General features: G+C 39.9%; 1 protein-coding gene across 1 annotated transcript in view; it reads right to left on the bottom strand.

Moving 5' to 3' along the window:
- Nucleotides 1-16,962, bottom strand: part of clpb (ClpB family mitochondrial disaggregase) — a 42,757-nt gene extending 25,795 nt beyond the window's left edge. The window contains exons 1-5 of the mRNA XM_059331683.1: nucleotides 16,302-16,962; nucleotides 15,453-15,504; nucleotides 13,430-13,516; nucleotides 3,298-3,401; nucleotides 1,768-1,896 (exon numbers count right to left, since the gene is read on the bottom strand). Coding sequence (XP_059187666.1) covers nucleotides 1,768-1,896; nucleotides 3,298-3,401; nucleotides 13,430-13,516; nucleotides 15,453-15,504; nucleotides 16,302-16,758 — 829 coding nt within the window. The 5' untranslated portion in view covers nucleotides 16,759-16,962. The remainder of the gene's footprint in view (nucleotides 1-1,767; nucleotides 1,897-3,297; nucleotides 3,402-13,429; nucleotides 13,517-15,452; nucleotides 15,505-16,301) is intronic.
- Nucleotides 16,963-17,268: the final 306 nt, after the last annotated feature.

Below are 17,268 nucleotides of genomic sequence, written 5' to 3' on the forward strand. Positions count from 1 at the left end.
ATGTGAGAAAATGTAAAGGATCTCAAAATATCAAAAAACATGTTTTCCTTGGCCTACGAACAAATTTCCACCAAAGCAAACATGCATCCTTTGTATTAAATGAGCAAAGTAACTGTGAATGTAATACAGATACAGCATTATGCAGCCTCACGACAGATAAAGACATTATGTTAAATCAGTGCCTTCAACCTGCATTCTATCAAATAGCCAGCAGTGAGCGACACCATTAGCTACAGTAAGAACTCTGTTTGAATGTAAGTCAATAGAAAAATGACTATGACCCTTTATCATTAGATTTACTACCTCAGTAAACATCCTCATAATGAGTTTATGGGCTCAAGTCTTCTTCAATACAGCTTGATGTTTGTTTTGTGAAACTCCATTTTTTGTCAATTTTAATCTTAATCGTTTAATCTTTACTGCTGCTGTCACACCGTATTTCCCAGTTTGGGATCAATAAAGCATATCCATCAATCCATCTATCTAAAATAGATGATAAAGCAGGGAACGATCTTGAGCAGAACTACTGTATGATTGACAGGCCACTACCACAGTGCAGCAAGTTTTCATCTTAACTTTGACCATTTCAAAGCACATGAATATGAACCATAGCAATGTCAAAAAACTACACGACTACTATAAGACCCTACTTTAATACTTCGGCCAAAGATTTTCACTATTCAGGTTAAAAGAAAAAAGAGGGGATTTTCGGTCCATGATGGAGAATCAACTCACGACATGAAGCATTGCCAGAGGACACAACTACAGTCATAGCAGGTATATTGCTCAGGACCAGTGGTGGAATGTAACTAAGTTGACTTACGCAAGTACTGTACTTAAGTACAATTTTGAGGTACTTGTACTTTGCTTGAGTATTTTCATTTTATGTAACTTAATACTTCTACTCCAATACATTTAGGAGGCAAATACTTCACTTTTTAATCCACATTTAGCTGACGGCTTTAGTTACTTTTCAGGTTGAGATTCAGATTTAACATGAAAGAGATTAGACCTTTATATGTATTTAAGCACATAACAGTTTATTAGGTAGTTAAAATGAGCCTTACCTTCAGAAAATGTAAACGCTGCTTATACAGTACAGGCCAAAAGTTTGGACACACCTTCTCATTCAATGCGTTTCCTTTATTTTCATGACTATTTACATTGTAGATTCATCAAAACTATTAATGAACACATGTGGAATTATGTACTTAACAAAAAAGTGTGAAATAACTGAAAACATGTCTTATACTCTAGTAAGCAAAGGGTGGTTACTTTGAGGAATCTAAAATACAAGTCATGGTTTCAGTTATTTCACACTTTTTTGTTAAGTACATAATTCCATATGTGTTCATTCATAGTTTTGATGCCTTCAGTGAGAATCTACAATGTAAATAGTCATGAAAATAAAGAAAACGCATTGAATGAGAAGGTGTGTGTCCAAACCTTTGGCCTGTACTGTATAAATGCATCAATAATAATATGTTTACTATGTGTGAGTCCATTCTGCATAATGAGTTCTTTTACTTTTGATACTTTAAGTACATTTTGATGCTGATACTTTTGTACTTTTACTTCAGTAAGTTTTGAATGCAGGGCTTTTACTTGTAGTGGAGTAATTTTACAGTGTGGTATTAGTACTTTTACTTAAGTAAGAGATCTGAACACTTTTTCAACCACTGCTCAGGACTCAAGAAGTGTAGTCAGAAGTTGAAAGTGAGGTAAAGTTAAGGATGGTTGTGTTTGGGTGGGCGGGGTGTGACGCACCAGCTTCTAACAGCATGCGGACAGTGCGTGGGTCGTCAGCCAGTGTGGCGTAGTGAAGAGCCGTGCAACCCCGGAAGCCAGCCCTGCTGCTGAGCCTGCTGCTGAATTCATCCTCTCTGGACACGAGGACTGTAGGGAGGGACAGAGAGCGAGACATTTAGAGACAAGAAAGAAAAGATAAAAAGCCTGAAGGGAACATAGGTTATTTGTACGATTCTAGTTCCTTAAAGATGGAAATAAGACAACTGTGGAGCTGAAAGAGCATGATGAATTAACAGACAACTTTAACTGGAAATGCTTGCAGAATAACTTTCTTTAATCTATTCACAGTCAATAGCGAGGCTCCGCAAAGCGTAACAATGATAACACTGCAGTCTACAATATTGTCTTTCCTGTTTCCAGCTTTGAAGAGTTGTTCATTTTCACAGATTTAAGCTCAACTGTCTGATGTGATAGGAATAATGCGAGTTGTGTTTTAGGGTCTCCTTTGCTGTTGCTCTTTACTAATAATAGAGATAGTCTATCATTCTCTCCTTACTTCTCTTTTTCATAAGAGCACTCATCTCGTGCCACTCCTCCATCATCCGTTTTTTATTTTTTCCGCCTCCTTCCTCTCCTCCTCTGTATCCATCAATTCCTTTCATCACTTGCACCCTCTTCCTCCCTCGCCTCTCCCTCTATCCCAATAACTGTGTCTCATCCATTTCCTGACTTCCTCGCCTCTCCCTCCCTCCCTCATCATCCCACCCATTTCCTCCAATCCCTCCCTCTCTCTATAACCCCTCCAAACATCCACATCTTCTTCCTTCTTCTCCATCTTTAACATCTCCCTCACTCCTTCTATCGCTGCTCCCTTTCTTCCTCACTTGCTCTTGTTTTCTCTCCCATTTCATTTTTTCTTCCTTCATCAGTCTTTCCCTTCCTTCCTTCCTTCCTTCCTCCATCCATCCCCTTCTTTTTCTCCATCTCTCTGACAGTCTGTCTCTGCAGTGTGTGTGTGTGTGTGTGTGTGTGTGTGAGAGAGAGAGACAGGGCGGGATAATCATAGCTAACCCAATAAAGCGTCGCACAGGCCCCCCTAGCCCATCCATCAGCGTGCGTCTGGGAAACGCTTCCCCACGCTACGCCGGCCCCACGTGGACCCAAACCTGACAGCCATATAAATGTCTGCAATATACATATCCCATATAAATATGTCTGCAGAAACCCAACACAGACAGGGGCGGGGGGTACAGTGTGTGTGTGTGTGTGTGTGTGTGTGTGTGCCTGTGCCATCTTGTCTTGTGTATTTGTGTGTGCAGCTTGCAAGAAAAACAAATAAAACACACACTACTTGTCACAGAACATATAAAATAAATAATACGGAAGCAATGAAACATGTACATATATGCAAATCTTTATGCAAATTATAACGTCTCGTAATATCTGCTTCAACACTTTGGATTCATAAGTGTAATATAGCAACCACAAACACGTGCGTGACTGATGCGCACACAGTTGCAAAGTGTTTTGTTTTTTTCTCTCTTTCACCTTCCAGTGAGTGGATGCCTTTCTCCCGTGAGGTGTCGTAAACGTTGTTGAAGTTATCTCCGGCGTTGGGGTCAGCCCCGGCTTCCAGCAGAACCTTCACCACACTGGTAAAGAAACAAAAGACACAGAAACATATTTAAATACATGTAATAATCCTACCTAGTACTTGTATAAGATAATGCACACATTATTCTGTATTAACAGCCAGCACTGCTTAAAGATATAATCACACGTCGAGGTTAAAATCTTCTTTCCCAAAATATGTAAATTTATATTTTTATATCAACATATATCATGATATAGCAATTTTGGGGGGGAATTCAATAAGCAAACTGTTCGTAGATGAAGCATCTGAGAGTCTCATGTTTCCGGTGAGTAAAGTGAATTAAAAACAAATGAAGGCTAAAATGAAGGCAAAAAATATTATGAGTCTGATATCGTCAAAAAGAAGTTCTCATTTACAACACTGCCCAGAATGGCCTAAAGATATTAAAGGTAGTGTTGGTCAATATATTGATATCAGTATCGTTCTATGAGACGAGAAATCATCTTAGATTTTGGAAATCGTAATATTTTGTTGTCTTTTCCTGGTTTTATAGTCTGTTTTACAGTAAAATTAAGTACTTTTCTAAAATTACCAGACTCTTCTAGCTGTGTATCATTTACTGTTACCCACTTTGTCAATATATCCTCATTAATGATGACTATCAAAAATCTCATTGTGTAAATATTTAGTAAAAAGCAACAATGGTCAATCCTACAATAGTGTTGCAATATCAAGGTAGTTGTTCCAAATATGTGATACGATATGTGATTTTTGATTTTCTCCATATCGCCCAGTCCTAATTAAAGGAAAAACTACCGCCGTAAAATGATCTCACAGTTACTGCCAAACCTAAATTAAACCTAAAAACTAGGACTGCATAGATCCAATACCAGTAGTCAAAAAGCTGTGTTGGTGACAATGGGGCTGATCTATTCAATTAAATTCTATGTTATCAAGATTTCTCACCAGGTTGCTAATGCACAATTTATTCATTTACTAAAAAATAGCTAATCTGTACATGCATGTTCTCCCTGTGTCAGCATGGCTTTTCTCATGGTCCTCCGGCCTCCTCCCAAAAACATTCAGCTTAAGTTTAACTGGTGACTCTAAATTGCCCGTAGGAGTGAATGAGAGTGAAATGGTTGTCTGTCTCTATGTGTCAGCCCTGTGGTAGTCTGGAGACTTGTCCATGGTGCACCCCGCCTCTCGCCCAATGTCAATGTGTTACATTTTGTTCAACAAAGTTAAGAAAGCAACATTTAGGTCAAGCATGCTGTTACCTTACACATAGAAGAATGATACCAATCACTTCTCCACAGTGAAACATAAAGCTTATTAATAAAACTCTATCTATCTACCTTCTATCCAAAGCCAAGGAATTGTTATCTGGACGGAAAAAATTAGATCGGTACATTCTTACTAAAAACACAAGCAGGACACACTCAATATTGTTGACTACAAATCCTAAAAAAATATTAGACCACCCTTGTTTTCTTCAATTTTTGTTCATTTTAATGCCTGGTACAACTGAAGGTACATTTGTTTGGACAAAAATGGCTCATAAGAGTTCAATATAAAAGCTGATATCTAGACATTTTCCCTGGTTTTCTCGATAATAACCAAAATCATTATCATCATTATCAGCTGTTTTTGTTGTTATCATTATATTTGTCCACTCAAATGTACCTGAACAAGAAATTGAAAACAAGGGTGGTCTAATAATTTTTCCCATGACTGTATAGTCAGGTTACAGGAAATAGGATTTAGACTGGGTGAGGAGAGACCCGCTTCTTTTACATCATCAAACATAACCTTCACCCAAGTTTCTTGCGTCCTCACAGCTTGAAAACAAACACACTGTGTGTCGATGTAAACATCTAATTCCTTAATTGACCACGACTCTTCCACCTGATGTTCTTCCATCTCTAGTCCGTCCTGTTATGGTGGACACACTCCAATGGCTGCTTCCCTCCTTCACTGCACCGTAGTCTGCTTAGTAACATGTACATATGTGTACATTGAAGGGGCAAGGGTCGAGCCTGTTTCCGGCGCCAGTTAGGGGGCGAGGGGGGGAGTGTCTGTGTGTTTGTGTGTAGCCCTTCATTGGAGCGTACCGCCTTATAGAACAAACACGAGAACCTCGGCAACACCACTCACTGTGACCCAGCGGACATTCCAGGTACCGTCTCTCCGTCTACAGAACACACGCTTTACATTTACCACCATGAACGTGTGCAATGGCTTTGACATTGAGACACACACATGAACATGAATACACACATGAAACTAGTCGGCTGGTCTGTGCCCACTGAGAGCGAGAAATGGGCCGATGGCCGAAACATGAACCCTGCCAGCACGCTGCCATTAAACCTGTGACTATGTAATGCAGCCTGGGAGGGAGTGATGGATCATTTTCAGCTAAATGGTTATGGCAGGAGGCCTGAGAGGGTTTAAAGGAAGCAGAATGATTTTTAGAGCAACTACACTTCACCAAGTTAAAGGCTGCAGCTTCCCTTTAGGAGAAACTTTGCGCTTAAAAATTAGTATTGTCAGATGTAGGGCTGGGCGATATGGGCCAAAATTCATATCCTGATATATTTAGGCTTAATATCGATATACGATATATATCCCAATATTTTTGTCGAAAAGTGACAGCAAATGTTCAGTCAAAGTCAAAGCCAAATATGACATGTCACAAGTAGTTTTATTGAATCTGGTTATTTAAGTGAACATAAATACTGTATAACAACTGGAGTACCTTTTTTTAAAAAAAAACAAAGCTCCATGAAGTGCACATTTAAATAAAAAATATCTTAAATAAAAATAAATTTGACTCTGGATTCACTTAAACACACTCATACAACCAAGTGCTTTCCAAAATCAAGCTTAAGAAATATTCAAATTTATTATTTTCTCGTTTCATAGTTTCTTTTTTTTTCATAAACACCAGTCCTAATCATAAATATCAACTATTATATTCATTTATTTTCTGAATTTCAATCCTGTAAGTGATTTTTATGCAAATTTGCATAAATTTGAACTATATCGATATATGCGATATGGTCTAATTCCATATCACATTTAAAAATATATCGATATATTTTTTATATCGATATATCACTCAGTCATCCCTGATTTTACATCACACAAGCAATTCAAAGGTGTGGTGTGTAATTAAAGTAATTATAACGTACAGTAAAGTGCTGGTTTTAAAGGTCCTATTAAGTAAAAAGTGAGATTTTCATACCCATGTATGTATGTAATGTCTGTTATTATTTTAAAAACAGGTCTAGGTGCCAAATAAATACCATAAAAGTAACAAAATGCTTAATCAATGAAGAAATGCACACAGCCTGTATTCAGAAACGGTGCCTTTTAATGAATCATCATAACTTCTGTAAGGTTGTGAAAATGTGCCTTTTAATGAATCATCATGACTTCTGTAAGGTTGTGAAACTGTGCCTTTTAATGAACCATCATGACTTCTGTAAGGTTGTGACGTCACAGCTATACTATACATAGGGATGTAAGGATACATTGATATAGATTGATATATGGATTCATCTGTGAGCGATCCAACTGCATCGATAATTATTGTCGTCTTTAATATATGCTTTTATTTTGACAATCTCCCCGTTTTGTTTTGAAAAGTAAGCTGAGATCTCACAGCTCAGCTTGGGGATGGTCTATGTTCAGAATTGAAAGATCATCACATGTTCTTTAAGTTAACCCATAAAAACACTTTATAGCACTTTATAGTGAACAGCAGGTCTATTTTTATTCTTTGTACTAAAAATATTGGATTGTTTTTAATTTCTGAGCTATTTTATTTCTGAGTTGTTCCAGAACAGCTCAGAAATAAAATGGCTAAGTTGTTTTTTTTGCTGAGTTGATATAAATGTAACAGGTTGTGTTAAATGGGCATATGATATTGTGTCATATCGATCGCTGGCCCCTGAATCGAACCTGATTGTGCCGCAGCACACTTTGTGATATCGGCAAATATCGTATCGTTGTCCGACGAGTCTAATATCATGTCATGATGAAAGCTAAAGTGTTGCTACAGTCTCATTATAATCATTCCACAGCCGAAAAGACGGTGTAGAGATGCCGGGAGTGAAGATGCAGAATGCCCGAAAAACACTGACCAATCAGAAGGAGGGAGTTTAAAGAGACAGGGCTATTTAGACAGACAGTATGAGAAAATAATGTGTGAAAATGAGCACCATGTGTCTCCTTTAAAGGAAAAACAATTATTAAAAACATAAAACATGTGACATAAAACAGACTGAAGCAGTAAAATATTTGAAACATGTATCCATAATTTAAATAAGGAACACAACCAGTTTCCACAAAAGATGAATCTGCCATTTTTTAAAGATGAATTTCTCTATATAATGTTTATCATCGTGAGAAATGGTAATTTAGTATGTGGCAATAGTATTCAAATTGCTATAAAGATATAATAAAGAAAAGCTTCAAATGAAACTGGAACCAGCTACGTCATTTTTGCTGTTTTTACTTTAAAAATATATCGATATATTTTTAAATGTGATATGGAATTAGACCATATCGCATATCTTGATATAGTTCAGATTTTTTTCTTATATATATATGTATATATATAAAACTTACTAGGGTTTGTCATATTTAGTTCTTTTGTAATGTTCATTATTCTTTTCTCATATAAATACATTTATTTCAGAAAAAGATTGGCCTATTTTATTTCATAGGCTATTTTTTATTTAAGATATATTTTTAATCTAAATGTTTTTTGTGTTTTTTTTAAAAAAGGTACTCCTGTTGTTAAACAGTATTTATGTTATAATAATAATAATAATAAAAAATAAACTGTTTCAATAAAACTACTTGTGACATGTCATATTTGACTTTGACTGAACATTTGCTCTCAGTTTGTGATAAAAATATCAGGATATATATCGCATATATCGATATTTAGCCTAAATATATTGGGATATGACTGTTGGTCCATATCGCCCAGCCCTAGTACCAGTATCTGTTTCAGGTATCAGTACAGGCTCAAAAATCACAGTACAGTGATAAGTGTTCATCAGTCAGAATAACAATGAAATTCTCCTCATCTGCATGAACATAACGAACATATCTAGAATGTGAGCAGACTTTAGTAGTCGTCACTACAGAGCATGTGTTCCTGTGGTAGAGCGAGGCTGAGAACAGCCTGGACAGGTCTTTGTGTCTGACCTTGCTGTGGGGCATAAAGGACTATCGGGGGGTCCCCTTTTGTTACTGTATCACTGTGGCAGGGGGGCGGGGGGGCATGACCCACAGAGGGCTCTCCTCTCACCCCTGCAAGCACTTCTACAAACACGTCGATGCATCCTCCGAGACACATACAGACACACACAAACTACGGTTGGTCACACGAGGCTGGGCAGGACTGTGTGAAGAAATGAGATGGTCTGAAAAGGGTTAATGGCATCAGAAAGGTAAACAAGAAGGGATAAAGAGAGGAAAACTGCAGAGGAGGAGGAGGAGTGGATGAAAAGAGGGAAGTGCAGCTAAAAAGATGAAAGAGGGAGATTTAATTACACAGGATAGCGCTAAAACTAATGAGCTTTTGAAAACAGTTGATAGTTTTACTAATCAACTGATGATCAAGTGGCTAACTTTATTTGGGACATTTAGGAGGAGAGTTGCAGCACTAATTTGGGGCCAAACTGAAGGCATGCAGAGGTTAATTAGGTTAAAATCCCATTTTAAAGGAGTGGGCCAAAAGTTAAAATTACAGACTTCCTAATACAATCTTATAAGTACCAAACAATGTTATCTGTTAATTAAAAACAGTATTTTACTTTCATAGCTAAACTGGGGCTAAATGAGTACAGGGTTATCTAGCTGCTGACTTTACACCCTCGTCTCTTTTTTGCCAGTCTTGTGTCCACTGTCCTGACCCTCTCTGACTGTCTGCTTGGCACAAGACATCACACCAAATATAATCAATCACTTATCCTCAAGTCTTCCCTCTCCATAGCCCCATGCTTTTTTATCTTATTGTGATGTTTTTGTTTCATTTTTCTGCAGAATTACATCCACCTTATAATGTGATAAGACTTTTTAAAGCATCACCCCGAGAGCCTAGACGGAGTCAGCGTCTTCTCTGGGGGACAGGATGCCCCCCCTGCTGTACCACCGTCCAGCTCTTGAATTGAAAGCTTGAAATAACGACCACTCTTCACTTAACAAGCCCGTGCTGTGGCTAGATTTATCCCTCCAGCTCGTGCCGACTTTTGCCAGCAGGTGACTGGTGGTGTTGCTGCTGGGGGCTGGTGTTAGTTTCCCATCCTGCCCTGGAGGGAAGACAGGAAATGGACACTTCCGTCTGTCCTGAGCTATAATAGACACCCGAGCCGAACTGACCATCCATGTCTCGGACCACCTGGCCCAGACGCTGGACGTCACTTGACCTCATCTCACCTGGTGCACACCTGGGGTCAGACAGACTCCAGGAGGAGAGGTTCACTGTGTTGTTTTTTTTTATTATTCCAGCCACATAACCTTGATTGGTCAAAATGTAACTTTATTCAGCAGTGTTTCATACAATGTCAATGCAAAGAGGAGGATAGGCAAAAAATGCGCGCAGTTGCACGAGTTGACAATTTTTCAAGTGAGAAATTTTGCATGACGCTATCGGTAATGGAAATCTCCTGCATATCCCTGTTTAGCCCTTATCACCAGTAATAATAACAATAATCACTCCATACAGAAAAAAAGCATTTTAACAGTTTTTTGCTTTTCGTCTTGCAGACATGACAAAGCATGAATTCAGACTTTTAAAAAATCTACATTATGATGTTATTATTTCAACATCGTTTTGATCCATTTATTGAAATAAAATTGCAGCAAAATCGGACTATTTTTCAGGTTCAGACATCTGTAGAAGCAGTAGTCATCCAGACACAGTTCCTGGAGAAGGCAGTGAAGTTCACTGAGCTGTGTGAACCTCCACATGATGTCATGAACCCGGATACAACAGCATTTGGATATCTGACGTATCCCGGACCTCCACAACAGGTAAAAGCAACAATAGCTGTTATTTGGGCCATGGATGATGCTGGAAAAACATAGTTGGTATCTACACCATCACATCTTGCACACATAATACAAATAAACACTATTTAAAGTAGAATACCCTTCAAGTATTTTTTTAAACGAGTGCCCAATGAGCATATTATTTTGGTGTACTGAGAAGACTGCATGTCAATGGTATATGGTTACTGATTCTGTCACCTAACCTGGCTGCTCACCATCATAATCATGTTGTATTGTGACTAAATGATGAAAATATTCTACTGGGATCTCTGTGGTGATTTTCATTACCATTCAGGCCAGATAATCCCGGCCCCAAACCCATAATCCCACTCCACATCTAAACTATTCTCTTCTCTCTTTCCCAACGAGCCACTCATCCTCTCATTCCATCATCCCTCCGCTTTCCCCTCGTTCTGTCCCCCTCCCCTCCCATCGAGTCACTCGGCCGACAGGTCGGAACGGTCAACAGGCGTTACACTCTGCTGAGCGCTCATTGTGCACGTGAATGCAGTGAGGGAGGGATGGAGGGAGAGAAAGAGAGATGGAGATGCGTATTGTGCGTTAAAGAGTGCAAACAGTGGGCCAAGCCCTGCGCCTCCCTGATTTAGCCCCACATCAAAGCTAAGCAAACACACGCCCCCCGATGTCTCACCCTTAATTCTTACACACACCCCTCTACTCCACCCCTGATTCTCTCACACAGCCGCACCTCGACCCCTGAACACCAGAGAGGCTGCCGGGTGGACTACGCAGCTTCCTCAGAAATGGCACGGTGGTGAGATTGAAACACAGTTATCATTTCTGGCCCATGAAAATATAAATACAGTGTGAGGGAGGGGTGAAGTTATTCAACAATAAGATCCATGCTGACATTCTAGCTACAGGCTAGACCTTGTTCATGAGTAATGATCCCGGTGTTTTCACTTAACGGCTGCAAATAAAGTTGTGTGTGACTGAGTAATAGGCAGTTGGCCTGTAAGATATTTGGTATAAACTCCCCTCGTCTGTGTGTGTGTGCGTGTGTGTGTGTGGATATGAGCGTGTGTGTTTGCGAGACGTGTGTGACTGATGCGTGTGAACTGATGTTTTGTCTTCCCTGCAGCAGTGACGGCTCACTGGGGGGTTAGAAGACGGGATTAAACACAGAGGAGTGTCACTGCCTCGCTGAGTTATAGCACTCATAACACACACACACACACACACACACACACACACACACACACACACACACACACACACACACACACACACACACACACACACACACACACACACACACACACACACACACACACACACACACACACACACACACACACACACACACACACACACACACACACACACACACACACACACACACACACACACACACAAATTTGTATCCAAGAGCACATTGCATACATTGATGTTATACACCAACAATCACTCAGCACACGTCATGTAAAATATAAAGACATACTGGAGCTCAAACATCTCCACAAAGTGAAATAATCAAAGCACATGATTGTTTATGTGTGTGTGTGTGTGTGTGTGTTTGTGAGCTCTAGACCAGTCAATGAGTATTTGAGCGTGCAGCTAACAACTATTTTATAAAGAAATTAATCTTAAAACAATTTTTACCATTGAAACATTGATTAATTATTGTCTATAAATTGACACAAAATTGTTAACGATGTTTTGAAAATTGTCCGAGTGCCTCATGTGACAACTGCAAATTACTTTTGTCCAAAAATTTTAAACAATATCCAGTTTATAATCGTGAAGAAGCAGCAAATTCTTACATTTGAGGAGTGAATGTTTGCCATATTTCTTGATAAATGATTGAACTATTAACCAATTATCAAAATTGTTGTCGACTAATTATCTTTCACTCTCTTCATCACTTCACTTCAATTTTTTTTGTGGAAATATTCAAGTATTAGAAAACATTAGGGCTGAACAATATTAGATTTTCCCACATGATTATTGCAGCCAAAATAATTTACGATACCAATATTATCGTGCCATCTATAAAAAATGGAAAGAACAAAATTATAATAATAATGCTACGTCAACAAACTGATCTTTAACTTTATTTACTGTGCGTTTTGTTCATTTTTTGGAAATTAATTACACTCAAAGTTTGAGTGTAGGGAGGTGGAGAGAAAGTCTGTAACCATAACTGGACAACAAGAACAAAAACAATTACATTTATTAAATAAATAGTGAAATGGCTACCAGATGAACTGATAAACCTCCTTTTTGCACATTATTATATGTGTATTATTAACATATCAATATTTCATTTTTTCTAATATCACTGTTATCATCAATAATGGTACATCGTGGCACCCCTGAAACATATAAATATAAAACACAGAATATAAACAATCTAAACTTTGAAGTTTATAAATATTCACAAAAACATTACATTTATAGTGATAAAGTAATTTGTTTTGAAAAACTTTGATTTGTCTCACACTTCTAAACCTAAATGGTTCAGATGTTTCCATTTTAAAGAAAGAAAGAAAGAAAGAAAGAAAGAAAGAAAGAAAGAAAGAAAGAAAGAAAGAAAGAAGCCAGTGTAGCTCTGAGATTTAAAGTAAGCCATTTTCATATTCAAATATCACATTATGCTTCTCACGGGCAAATGAGGCCCTTAAACAAAAAAGTGACCACACAGTCCTGATGGAGGAAAAAAAAAAAGCCCTGTAAATTGGATTTGGCCCGGCCTTAACCTCGGCCCCTCTCTGTGCTGTGTGTGTTCTGGGGGCCAGGAGGCTAATTTAATTTGTCGGACAGAGAGATGGGGGGACGGGGAAAGACCGTCTGTCAGTCTGAAAGTCGCACTTTGTACTTCTGAAGACCTACTGTAACAACTAGAGCGCATGACATATGCTCACATACTAACTCATGCAGACAGCTGCTGAAACACTGCAGCACTGTTACACGTGCTCACCAGGGAGGGCACCTGGGAACTGTAACACACACATGATTTGTTGAGTAGGTTTAGCTGATAAAACACACACAGACCTGTGCTGTCGATTCATAGCAGCCACCATGAGAGCGGTCCAACCTAGACGGTGGCGGTGGTTCGGGTCCACCCCCTCTTTTACCAACCTGATGGGGAAAAGAAATGAAAAGTGGTTGTACTTTAACACCATGGAAGGTTGTCTAAAATAAGTGTCCATATAGATTTATACTTAAAAAAAAAGGGAAGTAATACCCACGAGAATGCACAATTTAAAAAAACAAGAAATATGGCTACCCACACCAGCCTGAAACAAAGTCCAGGAGATCTTTGTCTTTATCTGACTGACACACACTTGCTCCTTGACCAGTTATTGTGTCTGTGTGTGTGAGCCAGGTGTGTGTTGAGTTTTCTGCCCCAGGGTATGACATTAGGTACTGGAGTGGCACAAAGTGTGTGTGTGTGTGTGTGTGTGTGTGTGTGTAAGTGATCTGTCTGTCGTCTCATGTGCTGAGCAGGCAGACAGTATGTGTGTTTACAGGCAACACAGTGGCCTCTGTCTGGTCTGCACTCAGCTCCCAAGCTCTCTGGCTCTGTTTTCACTGCCTGGTCTGCATGCAGGACCAGGGTCCGGGCAGAGAAAACCACTGCAGCTACACCGAGGTTCTCAGGATACGGGGCTTGTCTCAGTTCAGTCCAACTGAGCAGCTCTTAGCACCTTAAATTTTACTGTTTCAATGTTGTGTAGGGCCCCTTTATCAGTGGAACCTGCTTTTCATTATAACAACATTCAGACTGGTGTTAAATCCTATCAATATTCTATAATGATTCACCACAACAGCTGCTTTTATAAAGTCTGTGTGAAAACCAGACCTCTGTCCTCTCAGCAGACACACCCTGACACTCTACCACTTGTACAAACTAAACCAAAGCACTTAACACATCTGTGACCTGCTGACAGTCTCACTGCACTCTCACCTACACCATCTGCCACACGGGCACAGGTAACCCAAGCCAGCAAATGGAGACACACATGGATAAACACATGTACGCTGCGCTTGTATACACTGGTACAAATACCCAGCGACACACTGTACACACACAAGCTGATTTAACACACATTGACATAACTATTGCCAAGAGGTGAGCAGCATGACTGACAGGAAAGTAAACCATCCAATCATATGAAGCACAGTGTGTTTGTCAAAGATAGTATTGTATAACCTTGCACACAGTAGGCTCTTTAGTATTGTTATTTAAAATTTGTAATGCAATAATATCAGCGGAACAGATTGGACCAAGAAATACTGGAATACTAGACATGCTCCTGTGTGTGTGGGTGGATGTGGTTGGCTGTCTCAGAGATGAGTTTCAGAGCGAGGTGGCATTTTAATTTATGATTTAGAAAATATCAATAAAGGTAATCTAAAGTGAGAGGGAGAAAATCTTTAAAAGCTTCAAATCAGAGGGAGGGAAAAATAAAACCAAGGCCCTGTTGGATAGAGCTCTATCCTGCAAACACACGTTTACACACACAGATGGTCCTCTTCTTCCACCTACTGGTTATTGTTGGAACTACAACTACAAGTGATACAGCTGGCCCATACATTATGCTGCAAAGACCACTTTGGACGTAATCACGCATGGTTTATTTTATTTTTTTTTAAGTAAAATGGAGTTAAACTACTCTAGGCTGAGACAATTACAGTTAAGTGTCACACTATTTCTGCCTCAACATCTTGATATTATTATATATAATATATGCAATATTAAAATTAGTGGCAGAAAGTATAAACAGTTTAATAAAAGTATTTTCATCCTAACATTATGAAAAAAATAAAGATAGTATGTGCATTTCTTTGGCATGGTGACATTAATACTTAACTGCAAAAAAATGGACATGCCACATCATTTATTTAGCTTCTGCACACTTGTACTAGTAGCACTAAGTGGCCTCCTTGAATCACGTGGTTTGCAATGTAGCATCTCCAGGGTATGGTGCTAGGATGTACATGTGAAGTAAAATATTCAGGTTATAAAGACTGTGTGTGTGTGTGTGAGTGTGAGTGTGTGTGTGTGTGGTACCTGGCCGCATCTTCAGCGTTGCAGGTCCTTGCTGCCTCCAGAAGAGCATCACCTTGTTTTTTCAAAAACACATACAGAAAACATTAGACCAAAAGAATACCGAAGCCAGTAAATGTAAACATCCCTATTAAATCCATGAACCAAATAAGCTCACTTACAACTTCTGAGTAAAATATAAATATGAGTACACTGTCATTTTTTACTAATTAGACAATAAACAATCTCTTTTATCAGTCTGTGGTCGTAGTGTGTTGTTTTATGCTGCAATCTCCTGGGGAGGCAGCATCAGACACAGAGATGCAAGGCGGTTGGACAGACTGGTCTAAAGGGCTGGTTCTGTGGTTGGAGCCAGGTTGGACACACTGGAGGAGGAGGAGGTGGTGGAGAGATGCACTGTCAAGTAGACCAAAAAACCAGCAGTGGATGGCTCCTCTCTCCATTGCAGCACAGAGAGGTTCAAATGATCCTTCGCTCCTCCTCATTCTAACACAGCTAACAGACTAACTGAATTTCCCCTCGGGGATAAATAAAATAAATTTGAATTTGAATAAAAACATCATAAAGTTGTTGTATGTAAATCATTGACACTTCAAATGAGGGATTGCTTTCCTTTTTACTTAAATGCCTTAAAATTTGCCGAATCGAATCCCTGAATATTTTCTTAACTCAACTGACCACTATGATACTTGTGTGGAAAAGTTGCTGAACCTCAATATGAACAATTTACAACAGTTTCTAAGAAAAGTGACTCATCACTAGACAAAACAACTACTTTATCAGATCACAATGACAGCTGAAGAAAAAACATGTTCTACGCTCCCTGGTGTCCACGCTGTAAAAAACGTTTACCTTTATTATCAGAGTCTTTCTTCAGGCAGAAGGCCACGGCTGCAGCAGACAGCACCCCGGCAGAGGCCAGTCCTGCCCGGCCAGCTCCTCCACCTGTGCCCCGGCCCTGACCCCCGCCGCTCTGGCCGCTGTCCTCCCAGTACTGGTTGTTGTTGCGCCCCCTGCTGGCCAGAGCCGCCCACGAGCTGCGGCGGTTCTCCAGGCTGGACAGCCATCTGGGGGTGAGATGGTGGTACTGCACCGCCTGGTTCACACTGGTACAAGCGCTGTCCTCGGCTAAAATCCCCCGTCTGGAGACCCGGGAGGTGGACACTATGGGGTTGCGGTTGATCTCCGCCGGTGTGTCCCGGATGCCGTGACATGCTCCGCCGCTGGCGCTGGTCTGGAGGACGCGGCTGCACGGTGACAGGCTGCGCGACCTTCGCGCAATTAGCCTGGTGGGAACCGATGATAACATGGCGATAAACTCACGGAAAACGAAGCTGGGGGTGAAACCCTCAGGCTGGCAGTAATCCCCGGGGGAAACGGAAACGCTTCAGGCCGATCACACCGCGATCATTCCGGTATAAAAGGCGTTTTTTGCTCGCTTCCCAGGCAGCTAGTCACAACGGTTGAGTCGAAAACAACCGCTTCACCTCATCGTCGCGTGGATGTCACTGGAACGCGCGGTGCATTGTGGGAAATGTCGTTTTTCTGGAAGCTTCTGCGGCGATATGTAGCCTATCAGTTCGGTTAAATCAGTGGTTCCCAAAGTTTTTCTACTTGGACCCCCTTTTCTATCTAAAAAATACTTTCAACCCCCCCCCCGGCGGTCTACACACAACAAGCAAGAATGGTCTTGTCATATTTTTCCATCCTTCTTTTAAAGTCATGATCTGATTAAGCTTTTACCACACTGAAAAAATGTTTGTAGAAATAACAGAAAAACACTGTCAAATACATCAGAAATAGGGCGTAAAATTAAAAA

This window comes from Centropristis striata, chromosome 4 (genome assembly GCF_030273125.1).
Source record: "Centropristis striata isolate RG_2023a ecotype Rhode Island chromosome 4, C.striata_1.0, whole genome shotgun sequence".
Classification (NCBI taxonomy): Eukaryota; Metazoa; Chordata; class Actinopteri; order Perciformes; family Serranidae; genus Centropristis; species Centropristis striata.